We start from the raw sequence: 19,488 nt of genomic DNA on the forward strand, positions 1-19,488 counted from the left end.
AAAATGAACCCTGTTATCTTGCAGGGCTTCCTGGGGGAGGAAACAGGAATCGGAGATGTCAAATGGAAAGATGGTGAACTCAGTGGACTTCCTGGAACAAGCATGTTCATTCTGGAAGAGCTCATGAGGTGATGAACTCACTCATTAAAAATGTTCAGTTACATTATTGGGCTGGAATGTTGGAATTCAGTTGATCACTCACTTGTTGAAGTTGATGAGCCATATGGCCAGCTCTTCAGGGGCTGTCTTGTCCCAGTGGATGGTGTAGCCTTTCCTCAGAGTTATAACTGGCTGATACTGCTGGTAATGTGTGCTTTTGCTCAAAGCCCCTTCCAAGTAGAGTGGGTGATTGTGGTAGTCATTTTTTATTATTTTCATTTGCAGGTTGGCTGGCTTGTAGGCTTGGATGTATATCTAGATGAAAAAAAAGATCACCAAGTGTTTAACAAATGGCAGCAAAACATTGACGGTGGAGCTATTCAATAGATGTGAACTGATGCAAGGCCTGTGACTTCAGCAGTGACCTGTATGCAGTACACTTATATTCAATTTCTTAGGCTTTCTTTTCAACGTAGTAAGCTGTTTTGTTTTGGTTTGGTTTGGTTTTTTTTAAAAAAAGGATAATTTCCTCATCCACTGAGTTCAAGAGTATGTGCCAGTCAAGGCTTCAAACAGGCCTGTAGTAGGGCTGAAGTATTTCACAGCGTTAGTGGCAACCCTCAGCAGTGGGACAGTATCTATCTCAGACATCTGACTTCAACTGCACAAGGACACTTCTGTCTGGATTTCGGAAGCATGAAAACCAGCTCAGTGGTTAGAAACTGGCTTTAGTGGCACTATACGTTAAAAAAATCAACAGTTGCAACACCCAAGAAAAAAACTCATCAGAGGAATGTGAGGACTCTCTCAAGGCAGCAGCATTTGGAGCTCGTGTGGTAGGAAGAACGGTTTAGTGGTTACACAACAGGATGAAAGATCTTGAGAGCTGAAGTTTAATTTTGACTGCTCAGCACATTTCCCATAACACTGTGGGCAACACTTCTCTCCATAAATCAAGGAAAAATAACTAGCTGACAGCCCATAGATTTATGAATATTAATCTGTTAATGCTCACGGAGCTCTTAGGGGACTTCAGGCAGAAGTTGTTAGAGCTGTTAGCAGTCAAGACCAAAGTATCTGAAAATGTACCACAGTATCCTCATGTTTGAAACCACCTGTGCAGACATGCAGGTAAATAAACCCTAAGCACCCTGAAAAAAGTCCATTTCTAAAGGTCAAGCCAAGCAATTTAAAATAAAATAAAGCAATAATGATACTGCAAGGTAAGCAGCTTTACCTGTGCAAAGTGTCCGCTGCAGATGGAACCTCTCCAGTCAGGCACATCAATGCAGTCAGGGTGCTTGATTAACCAGTTATCTTCTTTTATCAGGTATGAGCCTGGATATTCTGACACAGAACCATCCACATCATGAAAAACTGATGTTTTATCACCATCCATATCCAGATCATTGAACCAGGGGCCAGGTTCTCCAAAGAAGACCCTTGAGGTAATCTAAACAAAACAGTGAAACAAATATACATCTTCAGAAATGAATTAATCCCTTAGAGTACAGAGCAAAGGATGGCTACGGTCACTAGAGTGGCCCAGGAGACCCACTTCCAGACTTTATTTGGCATTAGAAAGTAGCTTGGATAAGAAATAGTGTTGGGTTTGTGGGTCAACTTGTGCATGGAGAAATCTCTGTACGCACTAACATCACCATTCTTTAAATGGCCACAGATTTGGGCTGCTCGTCTTGAGACATTGTAGGCTTGATATTCAACAGCTCTGAGGCACCATGACTCCAGAGGAAGCCTGGGGTTGCGGGTCTTCTGAGATAGCACTTATGTGGTAATAAAACTATGAGCTTCAGAAACTGACCATCCAAAGATGGAAGCACCAAAATAATTTTCAGCTGAGCTGGTCTTGTTAGTTGGCAGGAACAATAGTGCCATTTGGTACAGGTATATAAGGATCATCTCTTCTTTGCCTGCACACTGCCTCTTCGGTAAGCCTGAAGTCAGCGTAGAGCTAGGTCACACACCTAAAGGTTGTGTTTGACTGGTCAGACAGAGCAGACACAGATTTCCCTGCTGACCATGGGAGAAAGGCTAAAACAGCCAGAATTTCAGCCTCAGCTGTGAGATTTGTTTTAAAATTCTAGAGGACGGTTCTGCAGATGGGGCAATTTTGCCAGAGCCACTTCACTCATTGTCTGCTGATATGTTTTTAAGGTTCCAAAGCCACGTAAAGTCACACTGATGCTGGGAATAATCAGTGACCTCCTCTGGGAAATGACCACTCAGGCAACTTCTGACTGATACTTTTATCCAGCATAAATAAATGTCATGTCACCAACCTGCCTGGTGAGAGAGTGACCGACCAACACTTTTAGGGGAATTTTGCCTTTCTCATCCCATTTGGCACAAGGATCACTAGTCAGCACTTTTCCTGACATGCAAGCAAGTCTGCTAATTTTTTGAAAGTTAAGCAACCCAAATAATTTCAGTCCCAACCACTTTATTTATTTATTTGTTTGTAATGTTTGGCAGTTGGATTTAACAGCGGCTAGAGGTGAACCTCAGCAAACCAGTTAGCACATATTTGTGCAAACAAATACAAAAATAACTCAAAAGCACAGACCCCAGGACGGGTTCAGACCAGCAGCCAGAAGTTCATAGTGTAATTCAAAGTCTGGCAGACCCTTTTTGGCTGGGTCCTGCTCTCATTTATGTCTGTAGAACTGGAGTCCACAGAAATACCCTGGTGCGCAGGGCTGCAGAATTACCCTGCATCGGCTCAGTTTCACTGGCTGTTTCCCAAAATCAGTATTTTCTGCTTCTAGGTGAGTTAGACCTTCCACAACAGATTTCCTTCTGTTGTTGCTTTAGTATTATACTGCTGTTGAAAACAAAGTGGCAGATTCTCCTCTGTATTTCAGTTTCTGAGATATACAGCAATGGAAATTATTTTCACTTGAATGTCACTATTTTTTTCTGAAACTGATGCCTGCTTCTGGTTTGCTACAAACCTGTCAGAGAATTGAATTTTCTTGTTATTCCACCCATCCAATTTTCTCTTTCTTAGCTGCCATCCTCATTGTTAAACTTCTGGCAAAGACAATGGGCAACCTCCTGAAGATCTCATGTTTTCTCCTAAAGGCTGCTACACCCTTTTGCCCACAACCCCCTTTCCAAGCCAACTGGAAAAGACCTTTTGGAGAAGAATAACTCACAGGGACGTCTTCAAAATGAATGTCGGTGACGTTGTTGTTGGGGCAGCTCTGCCAGGCGTTATTGAGCCGGAAGGCCAGAGCACTTGTGTGCCGGCCGTCCAGGGCAGCGAATTTGCGGAAGGTGCAGTTCTGGACGTTGATCGGTCCATCATAGAACTGAATCCCTCGAATGGGAAAATCCCTAAAACACATTTGGAGGAGACAAAGAGACTTGGTCACGACACATTAGCATGAGGAAGAGAATGTATTCTAGACACGTACAGTCCCACAGCACTTGTTTCTCAGCTGCTCGCATTTTTCACAGCCCTTAGGATGACTCCTGAGTTCATGTTTTGGAAGAGAAGGGATTTCCCTCCTTTTTAGGTCTGTGAAGTCCTCATATCCTTGCAAGTTCAGCTTAAGTTCTCTCGTGTCTGAACAGATCATCTTTATTTGGTCTGTGCTCCTCCAGGGAAGGAGCTTACAGCGATGCCAAAGCATTGACATAAAAATGAATAAATCCGTGTTTGCCATCAGAAATGAGTTCTGCAGCAATGAAACTTGAAACCCATCAGAGCCGTGCAGACTCCTTGGACTGAGTAATGGCAGGGCTAAAAGAAGTCCCACTGCATTTTTCAAAGGCACTTGGAGAGAAACAGTGCAAATCAAATGCAATAAAAAATGGATTTGAAAACAAGGAAAGGGTTTTACAATCTATAGGGTTGAAAAGAGGTGAAGGGGCAGACTAATGAACCTTTATTAACAGCCTTTTCTGTTATCATCTGCAAGGTAAAGAAGACACCATTTTTCATACAAAGTAAACAAGATGGTTAAACTCCTTAAGAGCCTAAAATAAGATGTTTCAAATTTCACTTCAAAATAAATTTGATCCTTTCCTTCTTTGAATGGTTTCCCTTAGACAAGACTTGCCTGCTCCTGTGCATTTGTTCTGTCCTTCTGAGTTTCTACACACAACACCAAGATGAGATATGCCCACGTATTTATACGTAAAGGATGTTAGAAAGAGAGTCATAGCAGATTGGGCTTTTGTGATTACTGTAGTTAATAATAAGCCTCCTGTATCACTTCTGACAGGAAAAGTTGAGGCATATAACCTGGCAGAAAAAAATCAGCTGAGCTGTTTGTTCACTGTAGGGCTACTGTTAGGATAACTACATTTTTAAAATAGCAACAAAACATTATTACACTTGCAACTAAGGTCTAGGAAAAGGCCACACACAAAGTTCACTGGCTATTTCAAAACTGTTTAACAAAGGCATCAAATTCCTGTAGCACAGCAGCAATAGTAACAGCAGCCCTGGTGACATCTATGACCACATCTAGGCCAGTTCAAGCCCAGGGTAGGGCTCCTATGAGCTTTCCTGGCAGCTGACGTGGATGGAGACTGCCACATTGCTCAACCACTGCTGACCACATATAGAGAAGTGCCCAGCTAGTACACAGGCCTCTTGCTGTCTTCTCAGCTCTCTTTGCAAAGGGGAGGGGGAAGGAAAGAGGAGTTTGATGCTGTCTTGGCAGCCTGCAAGTATGTACCTGCCAGCAGCAGCTGCACAAAGAGGACTTTGGGATCAGGAGACATGAAACCAAATCCTTTCTGTGTAATGGTTATTAAACTGAACAGCGCCGAAGAAACCACACTGGGCTGGAGTTTGCACTGAGAGTGGGAACAGTGAGTGCTTTGATGTGGTGAGCTGAACTTACGGGCCAATGGGCAGGGTCCGTCCTCTGTGATCCAGACCTCCAGGTCCCCAGATCTCGTTGTCCATCATTTCTGTGCCCAGGTTTCCACTCTCGCCAACAAACAGGCTGTTCTTGATTTCTTGCTTTGAGCCGTCGTCATGAGGGAAAGTCCCACCACTATGAGGGAAGGGCAGGAGGTGAAGGGGCTGCTCACACCCATGCCCCCCCAGCTGTGCCCCAGGCTGCAGCACAACCTGCGCCACGCTTACCTTGCCAAAGTGAGGCCAATGCCGTTGTCAGCAAACCTGCACAGAGAAGAGAGATACTTCAGAGGAGGTTTGGTTTTGCTTTGTGCTATCATGTCAAACTAAAACAACCAAACCAATGAGGTGGAGGACAGCAGGGCTTAATTACTGGACAGTGCTCGTGGGGAACTCGGGCTTTTCCAGGTTTGTTCCCTGACTAGTTTTGGAAGATCTTCTTTGGCACATGTTGCATTATATGCAGATGATATGAAGCAGCAGACATGCACCTGATTGCTCCAAGCTGAGGTTAAGCTGGTGATTACTGGACATAGTTTACCTGTCTGATAAAGACTTTTCCCTGTGTCTAACGACCATGCTCTTTTCACTGTTAGATAAAGAGATCATGCTTATCTCTCATGCCAACTAGTTTTTATTATTCAATAGTGCTTTGCCTTATGCACACCCCTGTGTTCATGTATCACATACTGCTTCCATGAAATAACTTTACAAGAGGAAATGTTATAAAAACAGAGAAGTTTGGCTTGTCTTTCATCAACAGGGAGATAGAGATCAGATCTTTCTTATTAAAAAAAAAAAAAAAAAAAAGAAAGATTAAAACGTCTTTCCATTTTGCTGAAATTTCAAAGCTTTTAGATGAGATAAATCACAACTGTCGGTCCATGACTTCTCCTTATAGGAAGGATACAATTAATATGATAATATGAGCAAGCCTTGATGGTATCACTCATAACACATCTCTCACGGATGTGAGCAGAAACACCGGTGGAGATCCCGCAGCAAAGCCCAGCTTTGTCCTGCTTCTGTCTGTAGGTGGCAGCCCTTGACACTCTATCGCCTCTCCTTTGCTTTCTCCAGCTCCATAAACGCACACCATCGTTTATACGCTGCATGCCACATTAACGTTTGTTTTGTTTTGTTAATGTAATAAGTAAGTATTTTTTGTAGCAACAGAAATTACTGTGGCTACAAAGACAATTAAAGTCTGATGGCTGCTTCCTCAGATTCACATACACTCACAGATTTGCAGCTGGAAACTGATAAAGTACTTCCATAACCTCCATACGCTGCATTTGCTCCAGAAGCAATGTAAATGTCTCAGTGACATGAGCATGATCTGTGAAGATAATACTTGCTGGCCATGGAGTGGGCTAGATGCTTCTGGTTCATAAATTCATTAGAAGCACAAACCGTGTTACTCAGTATTACGTTTCTGATTGTTCTGCTCCAGTCCCACTGGTCGCCAGAGCCAGTTTATATGACTGGTTGCCTTATGAGGTTTGGGTCACCTAAAGGTAAGGCAGCTCTGGCCAGGAGTTGGACACCAAATAACGTGATAGCTACTCCTACTAGGGTTATCAGAATATGCCTCATAGTGTAACCTTTTCCTTTTTCTCCTCTTTCTTCATTGAGGCTGATATCAAGAGCCTGGCTCAGCAAAAGTAACTGTAAAAGATCATCTGTTATCAAGTGCAAAACAAATATCTGTTCTGACCGGTGCTGGAAACAGCCTTCAAAGAGCACAACATGCACTTGCCCAGTCTCTCTCCCTTGCTGCTGTGATGCATAGTTTTATGTCTGCTCAATCAGTACTCGCTTATTCAGCATAACAGTGAACCACATAAAACTGATCTGTGACCAGGCTTAGCCAGGAAAGGTGGTGGATTTTGCTGCTTTCTTTTCAAAGCACCTTGGTTTTTTGTGTAAACAATTAGGTTTTATTTTTAGTTATTTGCATCTCTGTGTATGTGACCATTTTTGAATGCTGGTCAGCATCACACAGAGGAACAATCTGAGGGGGTCTTCAGTTCAGACAAAGCAGGTTTTGTTCATGCAAAATAATGCCTGCGCTTACTTAAAGTTTCATCTTTATTTCAATCTTGGCCATACGAAAGGTGCAAAGTGATATAAATAGTCTGAACCACAGCTATGCTCGCCATAAACACCAGGCTGAACTCTGAGAGTTGAAATAAGGCAAAACTCACTGGCAGTTGTTCAGCCACACATCTCCACCCCGCAGCCAGGCCCCATGATCCTGATTCTTGTAGGCAATAAAGTGCTCAATTATCGCAGGTTCCCTGGGCTTCAAAGGATCAGCATCTTTGTGTGGGCTGTATCTGTAACCAGAAGGAGAGAAGAAAGGTTGGCAGGGGAAGGTAGCCTTGCACGGCCCTGCTAAGCATCTGGTTTCTGCTAACTCAGGAACATCTCTGGGACAACAGTCCATCCAAGTAGTGTGCCTAGTCAAGCAGCGATGGCCAGACCCAACTGCCAAGGGAAGGACGGTCCAGAAGAGGCAGTTGTAAAGACCCACTCCAAGTTTCCTTTCACCTTTCCATTATTGTATTGCTGATATATTGCTGAAAGCATGGAAAGTTTATTATTGCTCCCCAAAGTCTGAGATATTTTTTAATCCCTTACTGTTATTCTTGAGCATATTCCTGTTATTTAGATAAATTCCTGTTATTTAGATAAATATCCTTTTGTTTTCCCTTTTGAGCATTCTTATCTCCTAACCTTGGCTATACTGTGGCAATGAGTACCACTGCCAAATTTTCCTTGCTGTGGAAAGGAATTAAAACATCTTGGAGAGAGGCTGAAAGAATGTCCTTCACTATTCCCACTATACATTACTGAGGACACACGTACAAGATCTATTAACTCTGAAGTTCTCAAATATGATGAAATATTGGCCTGATGTAGGAAAAAAGCAGACACAAGTGGAAACTGCAGCAATGTGTGCCCACAGCTGCTGCCTCCCAGCCACTGTTTAGTCCACAGGATCTGAGCAAGGATCTGGCTTGCTATGGCGATGCTGGGCTTGGCTGTCAAGTACCCTGTTCTGAGGCACAGCTCTCCCTTTTGCTCCTGAAAGAGCATCTTCCACCAGATTACGCAGCTTGGAAAACCTGACAGATGAGTATCCAACTCCGTGCCAGCAACGGATGGCCAGAGATTAAAATTCATGCCTCACCAATGAGTAGCGAGGCCAAGCTGTCAAATCGCTAACAGATATTCAATAGCACTTTGCTTTGCTTAATAAGCCATCATATCAATCTAAAACCGAGCATCAGGCTGATAGGGTTCCAGTAAATGAATATTGCTTTGGCAGCTTCATCACTGTGAATTTGCTTTCAGAAAGAGATTTAGTATCAGCCCTTGTGAATTCCCCAGACATTGTTAAATGCAGATATTTTGAGATGGATTCCAGTTTCATTCACATCCATGTACAACTGGAGGAATACTACAGGGTACAGAATTTGACTCAGATATTTAATGCTGTAACTGAACACAGAATAATCTCTCCAAATCTGTAACTGGACAGCCTACCTCAAAGTTTGCCCCAGCCAGACCAGCTATAATAATTCATTCAGTCTTTCAGTCCTGACACATGAAAAGTAGAAAACGGTATAAATAATCTGAGCTGCAGGCTGTGCTGGTGGGTAATCCCCGAGCATAAACATGACTGCATTATGAATTGCTTGGCTTCCAGGGGTCATTCCTGACCTTGTATGGGATGGGACAAATTGCCTTTTGTAATCACTTACTGTGCCTGTGGCAGCAGGCAGTTTCCCAAGGCATGCGTTCAGCTATATGCAAAAGTAACATCAGGGTCCCAAAAGAATTTGGAGGTACTTGCAGAGCAGGCTGCTCTTAACAAATTGGGGTTTTTTAGCAGTTATCATTAAATTTTCAGTTAATTGAGCATTAAAATAATAATGTGTAATAATAGTGTAAATAACGTTCACTTTTGAACATCTTCTAGCATCACCTGCTGGGCAGGGCACTGGGGTGATGTGGATCACAGGATAACTGATGTCTGAGCTGCTGGCTGGGTTTCCCTGGGGAGCAGTACAGATCCCACCCTTGCAAAGCTTGCCCAGTGCGCTTACAACAATCTGATTATCCCACACCCCAGAGATGAAAAGGAAAAAAAAGTAAAATATTGCCATTCTCCTCTGCTGAGCAGAGGTTTTCAGCAGGTTTCTCTTCCCTACATGGTCTCTTCTGTTGAGAAACCCAGTCATGGGGAAATACAGGTTGGGTGCAACTGGAGGAGATTTCTCTGTCAGGAAAGAAAACAATGAAGCTTGAGAATATTTAAGTCCTTTTCTCTCCCTGGGGTTGGTAACTAAGTTAAGAGCTAGATTCAACCTCTAATGAGACAAAAAGGTGCAAGTGCAGTCCTTACGCTATTATAGTTTGCCCACAAGAAGCCCTCTGCTTACATCAGCCTCCTTGCTGGGGTCAGCTTTGGGGAAAGAGGGGGGATCCTCATAAGCCACCAGACCACGGTAGGTCTGACAATATGATATGCTCTATAGAGAGGTTTTCCATTTCTAAATGACTCCATTATGCCACACAGAGGCTGCGCACAGCAGCAGGGATGAAGGGTTGCTCTGTGTATTTAATTGTAATTATTATTGCAGTGTCAGGTTTAGAACTAGACAGAAATTTGAAATCAAAGTGTGAGTTCTGTCACGTAAGCACTCCCTGTTCAAGCAGGTTCTAAATGAATGAAGAAAATCGACAGCATTCCTAAGAAATAGTTTAATTCCTTATTCCTGGGAAACGCTTGCAGCAAGTTCTGCCCAGCGGGGCTGTTGACCAGACAGCATTTAATTGTCTTGCTTATCAAAAAAAAAAAAAAAAAAAAAAAGAATGGAACACCCTAGAGCAGATGTAACATCCATGCCAGCTCAGCTCAGAGCTAAAGAGCAAGGACAAAACCAGAAGGGTGTGGGTGCTGGGGGTCCCTTAGGAAAGGGAATGGAGAAGATGAAGTTAGAAAGTGGTAAATCTAAGTGAAGACCTTTCCTCAGTTAAGTGCCACCACAAAGGCATTGCAATCATTCCTGTCAGCTTCCTTGGGGGAAATTTCATAGCTTTCCATCAGTGCTATAGAGAAGTCTTTTCCAAATCAAACTGTGCAAAAACACTTTACCTCCCAGAAATCAGTGTCAGGATAGGTCTTTTGTCCTTGGCAGAGGCTGGAGTGGTTTTAACGCCGTTATCAATGATCATTCCAGCCTAAAAGAAAAAAGAAATACAATATTCCTGTATATTTATATATTCTACAGTTCTTGCCACGTCCAGGCTCTACCTCCAATTGTTCTAAGCCAAAGTCATTCGCACGATCCTAATAACTGCTGCTGGTAGTAGCATGTGAAACTGAGAGCTGCCAAGACTATCCAGAATTACATATATCTCCCAAAAGTGCTGCACATTTCCAGAAACTGTACCTCTCCTGTAAATGCATGTAACCCCATACACATAAACACCCTGCTGCAGCCAGAAGCACTCAGTAACAGTAACACACAGCCTCACAACACGGCATGCTAAGGGTGAAGAAGCAAAGAGAAGGCGATTAGACACAGTGGCCTGTATTTATCCCTCTAGAAGCTGTTCAGTTAATTGCTAACATTGGCAGTTGAGGTCTATAATTAGACAAGCAGCCAGTAGATGCTCCTGGAGGCACTATTTTCAGAGTGCAGAAGCAGAGAAGCAGTCTGAGCAGAGGGAAGAACCTTTCTGAATGCCCAAGAGCCAAGTGAAGTGGGTGCTGGCTGACTCCGAGAGCTCCCACGCCAGCACGCAAGCTGCTTTATCTGCAGACACAAACAAGCTTGCAGTAACTTCTAGTGAAACAGAAAGCACAGGCATTAATAGCTTGCAGATCCAAAGAGCTGGAGCGAGAGGATGGTGTTTTTTTTCGAGGGCAGCGTTCCCATTGCGTGCAGACTCACCCGGTAGTTGGAATGCGCGCGGTTGTTGGAGAATTTCCCCATCGGCATGTGCTCCGAGTAGCCGGGGGAATACATGCCTGCTGAGGGCCCCGTTGGCACGTGGTGCAGAACAAACCAAAAACCCGTTTCCTGAGAAAGAGAATGGACGCCTGAGACGTTGCTTCAACGCCTTTGCTGGTCTACATTAGCCCAAGGATTTATCAGTAAAGTCACAAGGTGTAAGCCAGAAGATTTCAGGACATATCACAGCTAGCAGCGTTGACCTGTATAACTATCTGCAGCAAAGAGTTTAACACACACATACATTCACATTCACACTCCCGCATCTTCAAGGTGCCTTAAGTTAAGCTTTGACATCTATACTGAAGCTGTGAGACTTTCAAAATCCATAACACACACACACACACACACTGATGTCCTCCTATCACTGCATGCACAGACATTAAAAACCAGATCATTTTTATTTAGTTGCCTAAAAATGTACCTAGGAGCCTGAATCTAGGTACTCAGATTTGGAAGCTTTGGAAAAAAACACATCTCTTTGCTTAAGGCTTGGTTTGCTTGTTTATTTGTCTTAGGAAAAATAAAGGCTCCTGATGTGACCAAGAATTCCTGTGGAATTAGCGTTAGTGCTGATTGAAACTTCAGAGCACCATTACTGTACTGCAATCAACAAAATCATTGCCAAAGACTTCACTGGGACTCCACAGTCACATTTATTTAATTTATTCAGGCTGTACACTGTGCAAAGGCTGGGAATTTTTGTTAAAGCCATCCGGCTCTAGAAACAGCAAGTGACAAGAAGTGTGGAGCAAAAGGAAAAGCATTGTTTTTTATTGGTGGCACTAGCTACATTAATATAGGTCTTGATCGAGCAGTTTCAAAAATGCCTGTGTGACAGAAGCAGGTTTTATTCCAGCAAGTGCCTCAGCCTTGCAGGGCTGAGTTGTTACCAAATAAGAAACTTCTGCACTCACTTCAGATCCCGCAGCTGCGCAGTTTATAAGGTTGTTGTGTGGGTTGGCTATCCAGAAGGTGGATACGGCGCTGCGGGTCAGGAAAACAAAGAATAACATGAAAATGACACATTGAGCACACACCAGAGTCACTCCCCCCAGGACAGGCAGGGCCGATAACTCCCCAGATAAGGGGTCTTGCCTAGGGGGCAAAGGGAATGTTTTTATTTCTTTCTCTTCTCATACCACATGTGTCCTCGGCGGTTTGACGGAGAGCATGGCCTTATCTTTCAATACCCCAAGTATTAAATGAGGAATTTCGACTGCAATTCCAAGCCTGCTATGAAGCTGTCAGATGTCAATCATGTTTTATGATAAGGCAAATATGTTGTTGCACAAGTCACAGAAAAGAACTTTGCCCCCAAATAAGCCCTCAGATTCATTAGAGACTTGTTTAATCAAGGGACCAAATAAATTGCCTCTTAAGGGCTTTCCAAGTGTACCCTGGTACCTGCTGTTTCCAGGAGCTGCTGTGATTCATTAACTTTATTGCTCCCACCTTCCTATGCATTTCTTTTGGGACAAAAGGACTCCATTTGTCTAATGCACATAAAAGACTCTTAATTGAAAGATTCCCATCAGTGAGGAAAGATAATCCATCACTGTCCATCCTGTGACATAAAGCATTCATTAATCAACAGGCATATGAACTTTGGGAGGAAAACATCCAGCACTTACATCCAGCAGACTGGCTCCCTACATTTGCTGGGTGAGACTTGCCCTCCTACGTATTAGAATGTATCTATTGAATCTTGGTATGAAGGACTTCACAGGGGCTTTAGGCAAACTGATTTTGCTGGCCTAAGATGAAGTACTGTTTGTGCGACTTTATCGTGAAAACATAGCGAAATTTTTTCTATTTTGGGCATGGGATTGGCCTAGAAAGAAACGATTTGAGGTGATGCACAGACTTATCTCCTGTTCTGTAGGCAAGGGCAAGGACATTGTGTTTCCACAGTGACCTATCTTTCAGCCCAATCCCATTCCTCAGAGCCACGTGGATTGGGCAGGTTATTGTGTCATTTGGCACAATCCCATTGTTTTAATTTCTGGCAGTGGCTGTCTGCCTGCCTCTTCCAAGATGACAGAGCTGCAGCCGGTGCTTATCCCTCGACCCTGTGCTGGGTGCTTGGCCGCTGGCCCAGGGGTAGAGTTAGTGTACTTGTGCACTTGCAAGCTGGATAAGACCAGTACAAAACAAGCTATTTTTTCTGATCAGACCTTGAATTCTTTTATAAAAGAAGACACGGCAGATCAAAGTACCATAGGACCTTTTCATGTGATGTCCGCCTATCACTCCTAGTGCTTTTTCATGTAGCAGTCTTCAAAATGACACAAACTATGTCCCCTCTGACTATTAAATGGATTATCAGTGGAAAATGAGCACAATGCCTGATTAACTCTTATTTTATGAATGGAGACATTAAGTGTAATTTATAAACAAACACAGATGTGAAAAAGAGCATTGCATGAATTCATCTCTTTCCCTTGCCAAACTAGAAAGCTAAAAATATGTTTCTTTGGACAAAACCCCAGTTTGTTTTGAGGACAGGATGGGTGATACTGATACAGTCTCAGCAGATTGAGAGTACTTCCAAATAAAAGAAATTCCCCTGAAGATTTTTAGCTGTTAGACATCAATCAGCTTCTAACTGTCTCATTTTCAGGATGGAAGTCTGTCTCCAGAGACTTTCTCATTGACTTTTTGTGGGTCAGAAATTTAGCTTTGTTTTAGTGTAGATTCCCCACACCCCACCCCACACCCCCCCTGACTCCAATTACGACAAAATTAATTCCTGGAGAAAAATCTGGACTACAGGCAGAAGTACTCCTGTCTCCCAGCATCTTCAACACAGCACCCATGCTCTGTGGGCTCAAGACAAATCTTCACCATGGAAGACCTCCCATTCTGTTGTACAGGGGGTCTTGTCTTCAAGGTGATTCACCATCAATTTTAAACTCTCAAAGGCAAGCCTGATGTCCAGCTTTTAATGGAAAACACTCTGAAAACAATGTGGGTCGGTAGATCTGCTCCAGACCGCTTGCTATGCTCCCTCGACTACAGCTGGGGATCTGCTTGCCCAGCTGCTAAACACACAAGTTTTACTTTAAGAGTTTAGAATTCTCTCAAGAAGAGTCAGGGGGATGGGGAAAGAAAAAGAATATTAATTAGCTGCCTGCTATGCATCAAAATAAGTAGCTTCCCTGAACATCCAGTAATTAGCAATGAAATCACACTCCTTGGTTGTGCATCTTGATTTTGGGGCAGAAAAGCAGCTGGAAAATCATGGAAAGAAGGGCTAGAATGGCCTTCAGGAGCTCAGTGAGTCCACACCCTGCTTTATGACAGGGTCAACTACAACTACAGTATTTGTGACTGACATTTCTCTAACCAGTGCTTAAAAATTACTGCTAATGAAGAACCCATTAATTCCTCTAAGAAAAAATTCTAATGCTTAACTGTGTGGCCAAGCTAGTTGTGTTTCCTATATACTTCACCTGAATTTTTTCTACACAGCAACAGAACTGCAAAAAGAACTTGTAAAATCCCTCTTATTGCAAATGCTTCTATAATCCTCATCTAAACCTCAGTTGGCAGATCTGCAAGGACACTTAGAGGAAAGGATTTGCAAAGAGGGAGATGAAAGGCATTTGGCATTTTTCAAGTTTAATACAGTGTTTGTGCCAAAGAGAAGTTTTGAGTACTCATGGAAACATTTTCTTGAGTTCACGTATAGACAGAGATCCAATGGGTGTATAGAGTCTTTGATCTTTTATTGTCGAGTTCCAATTCTATGCTAAACTGCATTTATTATATCATTTTGGTTTCATTCCACTGTTTGGGCAGACCGTGCCAAATGAATGCATAACGCCAATGTCATATCATTAAACAGTATCTGTTCTTCACAAATAATGACTTCTGAATTAATTGGAGTATTTTCAAAATCAGCTACCATTTGAGAGGAACACAAATGTTAGAGCACAGCCCATTCTGAACGCAGCAACTTTTTGCTGAACCATTGGGATCAAGACTCCACAAGGCATCACTGTGTACTTCGAAAGAGAGATTTTTCAATATCTGAGGTAGGAACCATCTCAACTGACTTTTTGGTAAAAATTAAAATTACACCCTAGGTGTGTAGGCATCTGAATAGCACAGGTATGAAAATCCCAAGGACACTGCTCTCTCAACATTTGGGGCATGCAGCCCAGACCTCTACAGATGACTACATAATCATGAACATGTAATGCTATCTTTTATGGCTAAGTCCTGCAAAGAAAAGAAAGAAAAGGAAGGCTCCCACTCACCTACAGTCCTGCCTGGGTTTAGGGATGTACCCAGGGTAAGCACCCTCCGTGATCAGCTTGCACATCCTGCTGTCTCGGTCGGAGGGGAGCAGAGTGCTGGGTTTAACAAGCAGTCCAAGGCAGTGATCAAATGTGTTGCGCTCTTCTGGTCCATCCTCCGTAAAGAAGCAATGGCCCAGTGCATCATAACCCACAACATCCTTCACCTGTGAGTTCAAAACAAAAGTCAGTGTTCAGGTTTCATGCTTCAGCCACTGCATAAGAAGAAGAAATTTTACAGCAATGGCACATAGGAACATGAGTACCCTCTTGAACTCAGGGTGTATAAGCAAAAACAAAAGCAAGATCACTCTCTGCTCTTAAGAGCTTATAGTCTAAGCAATAACTCCAACACTTAAATTTAATTAGAATTTGTCATCACCTTGGAAATGCTCATTCCATTCTTTTGTCGGCCTGTGAAATCAGAAACGGTCTAAGCATGAGACTGGAAAAAACACGGGGTGGGAGATGAACGGAGGATGTTAGATGTTCAAATCACATCTGGGCTCATTCATCTTCACATGGAGTTACATGGAGCAGCTACATAAAATGCATCTGAGAAATGCAGCTGAGCTGAAAAAATATTTTTTCAGGCTATCAGAGAGGCGCAAGTTGTTTTCCAGACAGGCTGGCTTGTTTTAGGTTTGACCTGATACTTTTTCCAAGTTGTTGACAGAAGCTTTACTTGACCCTGAGACAAATCAGCTGGTGTTAATCAGTGCTGTTCTGGTTTTGGTTTGAATGTTGTTAACATCAGGACACCGTTGTGTTGGACAGAACAATACCCATCACACCACTGAAAGATCTGAGAAAACAATTTCAGGAGCAGATATGTGAATTCAAAGCCTAAGGCTAGGACTGGCTGGGAAACAACAGTCCTCAGACACCCTGTGTCCGGCAAGTCAGTTGTTAGTGGATGTGTCTGGGATATGGAAAATTAATTTCAGGTGTCCATTGGCCAGGTGAAGTGCTGGCTCTCCTGGGTTCTCTCCTTACTCTTCCCATCAGCCATCATGCATCAACCACCTTGGACTTATTAAACCTTCCTGGCAAAGGTTAGCCTGTCACCAATGTGTTACTACAAATGCTGCTGACGAAACAGCAATTGCCAAGGTGCAAAAGACAATATTAAACTGGATAGAAGACCTGCTCTTTCTTTATGGTGTCACTGAGAGACCTTGGTGCTCAAGTGCCTGAATTACTTTTGCAAACAGGACTGAGACTGCTCTATCTTCATGCCTCATTCTCAACACAAGGAGCACCCATTTCAAATAAAATCCCAGGACCAGTGTTGAAATGACTACAAATATGTTTTCACATAAGAAAGAACACTTGACTTACCAAATCTATTACAAGCTTACATCTCCACACACATCTATTATGTATCATCCTTGCTCCAGTGTAAATACTCAAATCTCTGAACACAAGTCATCACAGTAAATTAAACACAGATAAAATGACCTGCAGAGTGGTGCATTCCTTTAAGCTACCTCACTGAAATTTACTTCTGACTTCCCTGATCTAATTAGATGACAGCTTTTGCAAGGTGTAGGCTTCTTTATTTAGGTGTAAAACGGTTGTACTAGACTGAACTGTCTCCTCTGGGAAGAATGAGCTGTCCCAGCCTTGTAATGGTATAAGTTTACAGGACAGAAGAACATTTCAGGAGAGTGAGCTATCTTCACAAGTTTTCCAACATGTATAGGAAGTCTTTTAACCACAGAGCTGTCAAAATTGCACAGAAACTGCCACCAAAACCTATTGGCTTTCTCTCACACAACAGTAATACTGCAAAGACACGTAAGTAATAGTGCTGCGACATTTAGATGATGGAAACAGTTTCCCTAGAGAAATATTAGCCACTTTCTATGGCCGTTTATCTTTGCAGCCAGCACAGCACTGCACCAGGACTGGGACATGAAAACCTGCAGTGACCAGACTTTAGCTGGAGCAAATCCCACACCTGTGCGCAGGGAGTAACATTGCAGGGGAACGCGTCTCCTGGTACTGTGAGAGAGGGGTGCACACTGGCAAGAGGGGCTTAGAGCCAGCAAGCACCCATTGTTCTAATCCCTGAAAACCCACAGAACAACACAGAGTTATCAGCCAAGCACCTGGTCCCTATTATATTTGCCACCCTCCTTTTGATTAATTACTTTCCACATATCTCTCGGTCCGCTCTGACTTAGTTTCCCGTGCATGCTTTCATGCACAAGCCCAGTACTGAAATGCTTGAATAGGAAAGCAGATGTTTGTTCCAAAATCACTTTTCCAATGGATTTGATTTTTTATTTTATTATAACCTTTCTAATAGTCCACAATCTTACTTTAACCATTAGCAATTTATGGCCATATAATGCCCTTCGTGGCAAAACAATTGCTGCGTGGTATAGCTGAATTAGTAAAAGCAGATACCACTGATTCAGAGAGCACAACCTCTTATTCCATGAAATACAGCTCTGTCCTGGATTCTGCCAGACTGTTTATTGACCTCCATTTAATTTCCCTCCCTAGTGGCTGTTTCTATTTTAGCTTTGCACACTGGGATCCAGTGGAGAGAGTGGGAATCAGAGCAAAGTTTCATTTCTGGGATAGCAGTGGCATAACTAGGTGGTTTTATGGCCAATATATTAAAGAAAACATTGGGCAATTATTGCATTTTCAAACAATAATTATGGTGAAAAAAGAATTTCTACAGATATATTTCCAGAAGGACCCTCTGTGACTTCCAGTGAATATAAATTTGCAGACAAGTGCAGAACAGCCCATCAATGGGAGTGAGATAATGTTGAGATAGTGACTTTTAGCACACTGTACAGACCCACAAAAAAACATTTCTGTCATCAGGAATAACTGGATGCTCTTTTCTCCTAGTGTTTCCAGTATAAGTACCTCTGAAGTGACATGAGAAAAGTGATAGCAAAGCAAGCAGGGAGCCTGTATGTGAATTACCAGCCTGAGTTAATGACAGTTAAAAATAACTGATGTCCCTCTCCCATTTGCTAAAGCATTTGCACAGGTACTCAGCCACAGTCATGCAAGAAGCCCCTCTGAAATCAATGCTTAACATTAAGGACATTATTAAGTGCTGTGCTATGCTGAGGCTTAATAGCCCAGCTAGATTTTTTTGTATGGCTATTTCCAAAGTGCTGTTTGTGCACATCATCAAGGCAAATTTTCCCCCAGCAAAGTATGCTTTGGATCTATCTGATCTCAGAGGGAATGAATGTTACCTGGGGAAAGACAGAGCTCATCACTGTTTGCACAAATGGTATTCATGCATGTAGAAACAGGTAGTGTTGTCCAAGCAAGAAGAGAACAGGCAACTAGAAAACGTGTAGAATAACTGCTGTAACCATCAGACACCCATGTGGGTGTCTGTGAATGTATCTGGGGCAGAAGGAAGAGGAAAGGAAGGAAAACAGAGTCGGAAAACAGATGATGAGATTGTGGTGGGATCACCTGACATGACAAGGCATGGACCTGCTGACTGCGGATGTCTATCACAGAGCAATGAAACAACATTTAAGTGATGCAACCTTTGCAGCACGTCGTCTGTGATGCAACTGAACAAACTTGGTGAGATTATTTCACTGGGGCTTTCTTTTCAGCTGTCATCAATAATTATATGGTTAAAATAAAAAAAAAAAACAAACCAAACCCAAACAGGTAAAGTATTATGAGCAGAGTTTAGTATTCACACATTTTGATAAACTATAATCAACAGGGATTAAATTCTTGACTAATGTTTCAGATTATATGACCCAAATTCCAGGATTTCTCTTGGGTGCTTTCTCATGGAGGCAAAGCATGGTCACATAGGGAATTGTGGCTGTTGAGTAATAGAAAGAGAATCACGCTGCTTTCATCAGCTACATCAGCCTGTCTAAATTTCATCATGCCATCTTGGCTGGAAAAACCTGAGCACATGGATCCCTATGCCATGGATCCCCCACAGCACAGTTGTCTCTTGGAGAAAGCACAAGAGACAGAACAATTTCCAAATGCTCTATACGAACCCATCTGTCTGACCGATAAGAAAAACGCCAGGCTCTGGGTATTTGGTTTGGCAAGTATTAATCAATGTGGAATGAAGAGCTCACGTTAGATCCAGAAGCAGGGCTTTAGCTGGTCGGCAGCACATCAACAACCGTGCAAC

The 19,488-nt window shown here is 42.8% G+C and overlaps 1 protein-coding gene across 4 annotated transcripts in view; it reads right to left on the reverse strand.

Moving 5' to 3' along the window:
• The window catches only part of CEMIP (cell migration inducing hyaluronidase 1), a 113,897-nt gene that overhangs the window by 10,471 nt on the left and 83,938 nt on the right, over positions 1–19,488 (reverse strand). For all 4 annotated transcript variants that reach the window (XM_074916662.1, XM_074916659.1, XM_074916661.1 and 1 more), the window contains 10 exons: positions 15,291–15,496; positions 11,943–12,012; positions 10,966–11,094; positions 10,164–10,249; positions 7,204–7,335; positions 5,225–5,260; positions 4,977–5,132; positions 3,276–3,456; positions 1,337–1,552; positions 203–414 (listed from right to left, as the gene is read on the reverse strand). In XM_074916662.1, coding sequence (XP_074772763.1) covers positions 203–414; positions 1,337–1,552; positions 3,276–3,456; positions 4,977–5,132; positions 5,225–5,260; positions 7,204–7,335; positions 10,164–10,249; positions 10,966–11,094; positions 11,943–12,012; positions 15,291–15,496 — 1,424 coding nt within the window. The remainder of the gene's footprint in view (positions 1–202; positions 415–1,336; positions 1,553–3,275; positions 3,457–4,976; positions 5,133–5,224; positions 5,261–7,203; positions 7,336–10,163; positions 10,250–10,965; positions 11,095–11,942; positions 12,013–15,290; positions 15,497–19,488) is intronic.

The sequence above is a fragment of the Athene noctua genome, chromosome 13, assembly GCF_965140245.1.
Source record: "Athene noctua chromosome 13, bAthNoc1.hap1.1, whole genome shotgun sequence".
Lineage (NCBI taxonomy): Eukaryota > Metazoa > Chordata > Aves > Strigiformes > Strigidae > Athene > Athene noctua.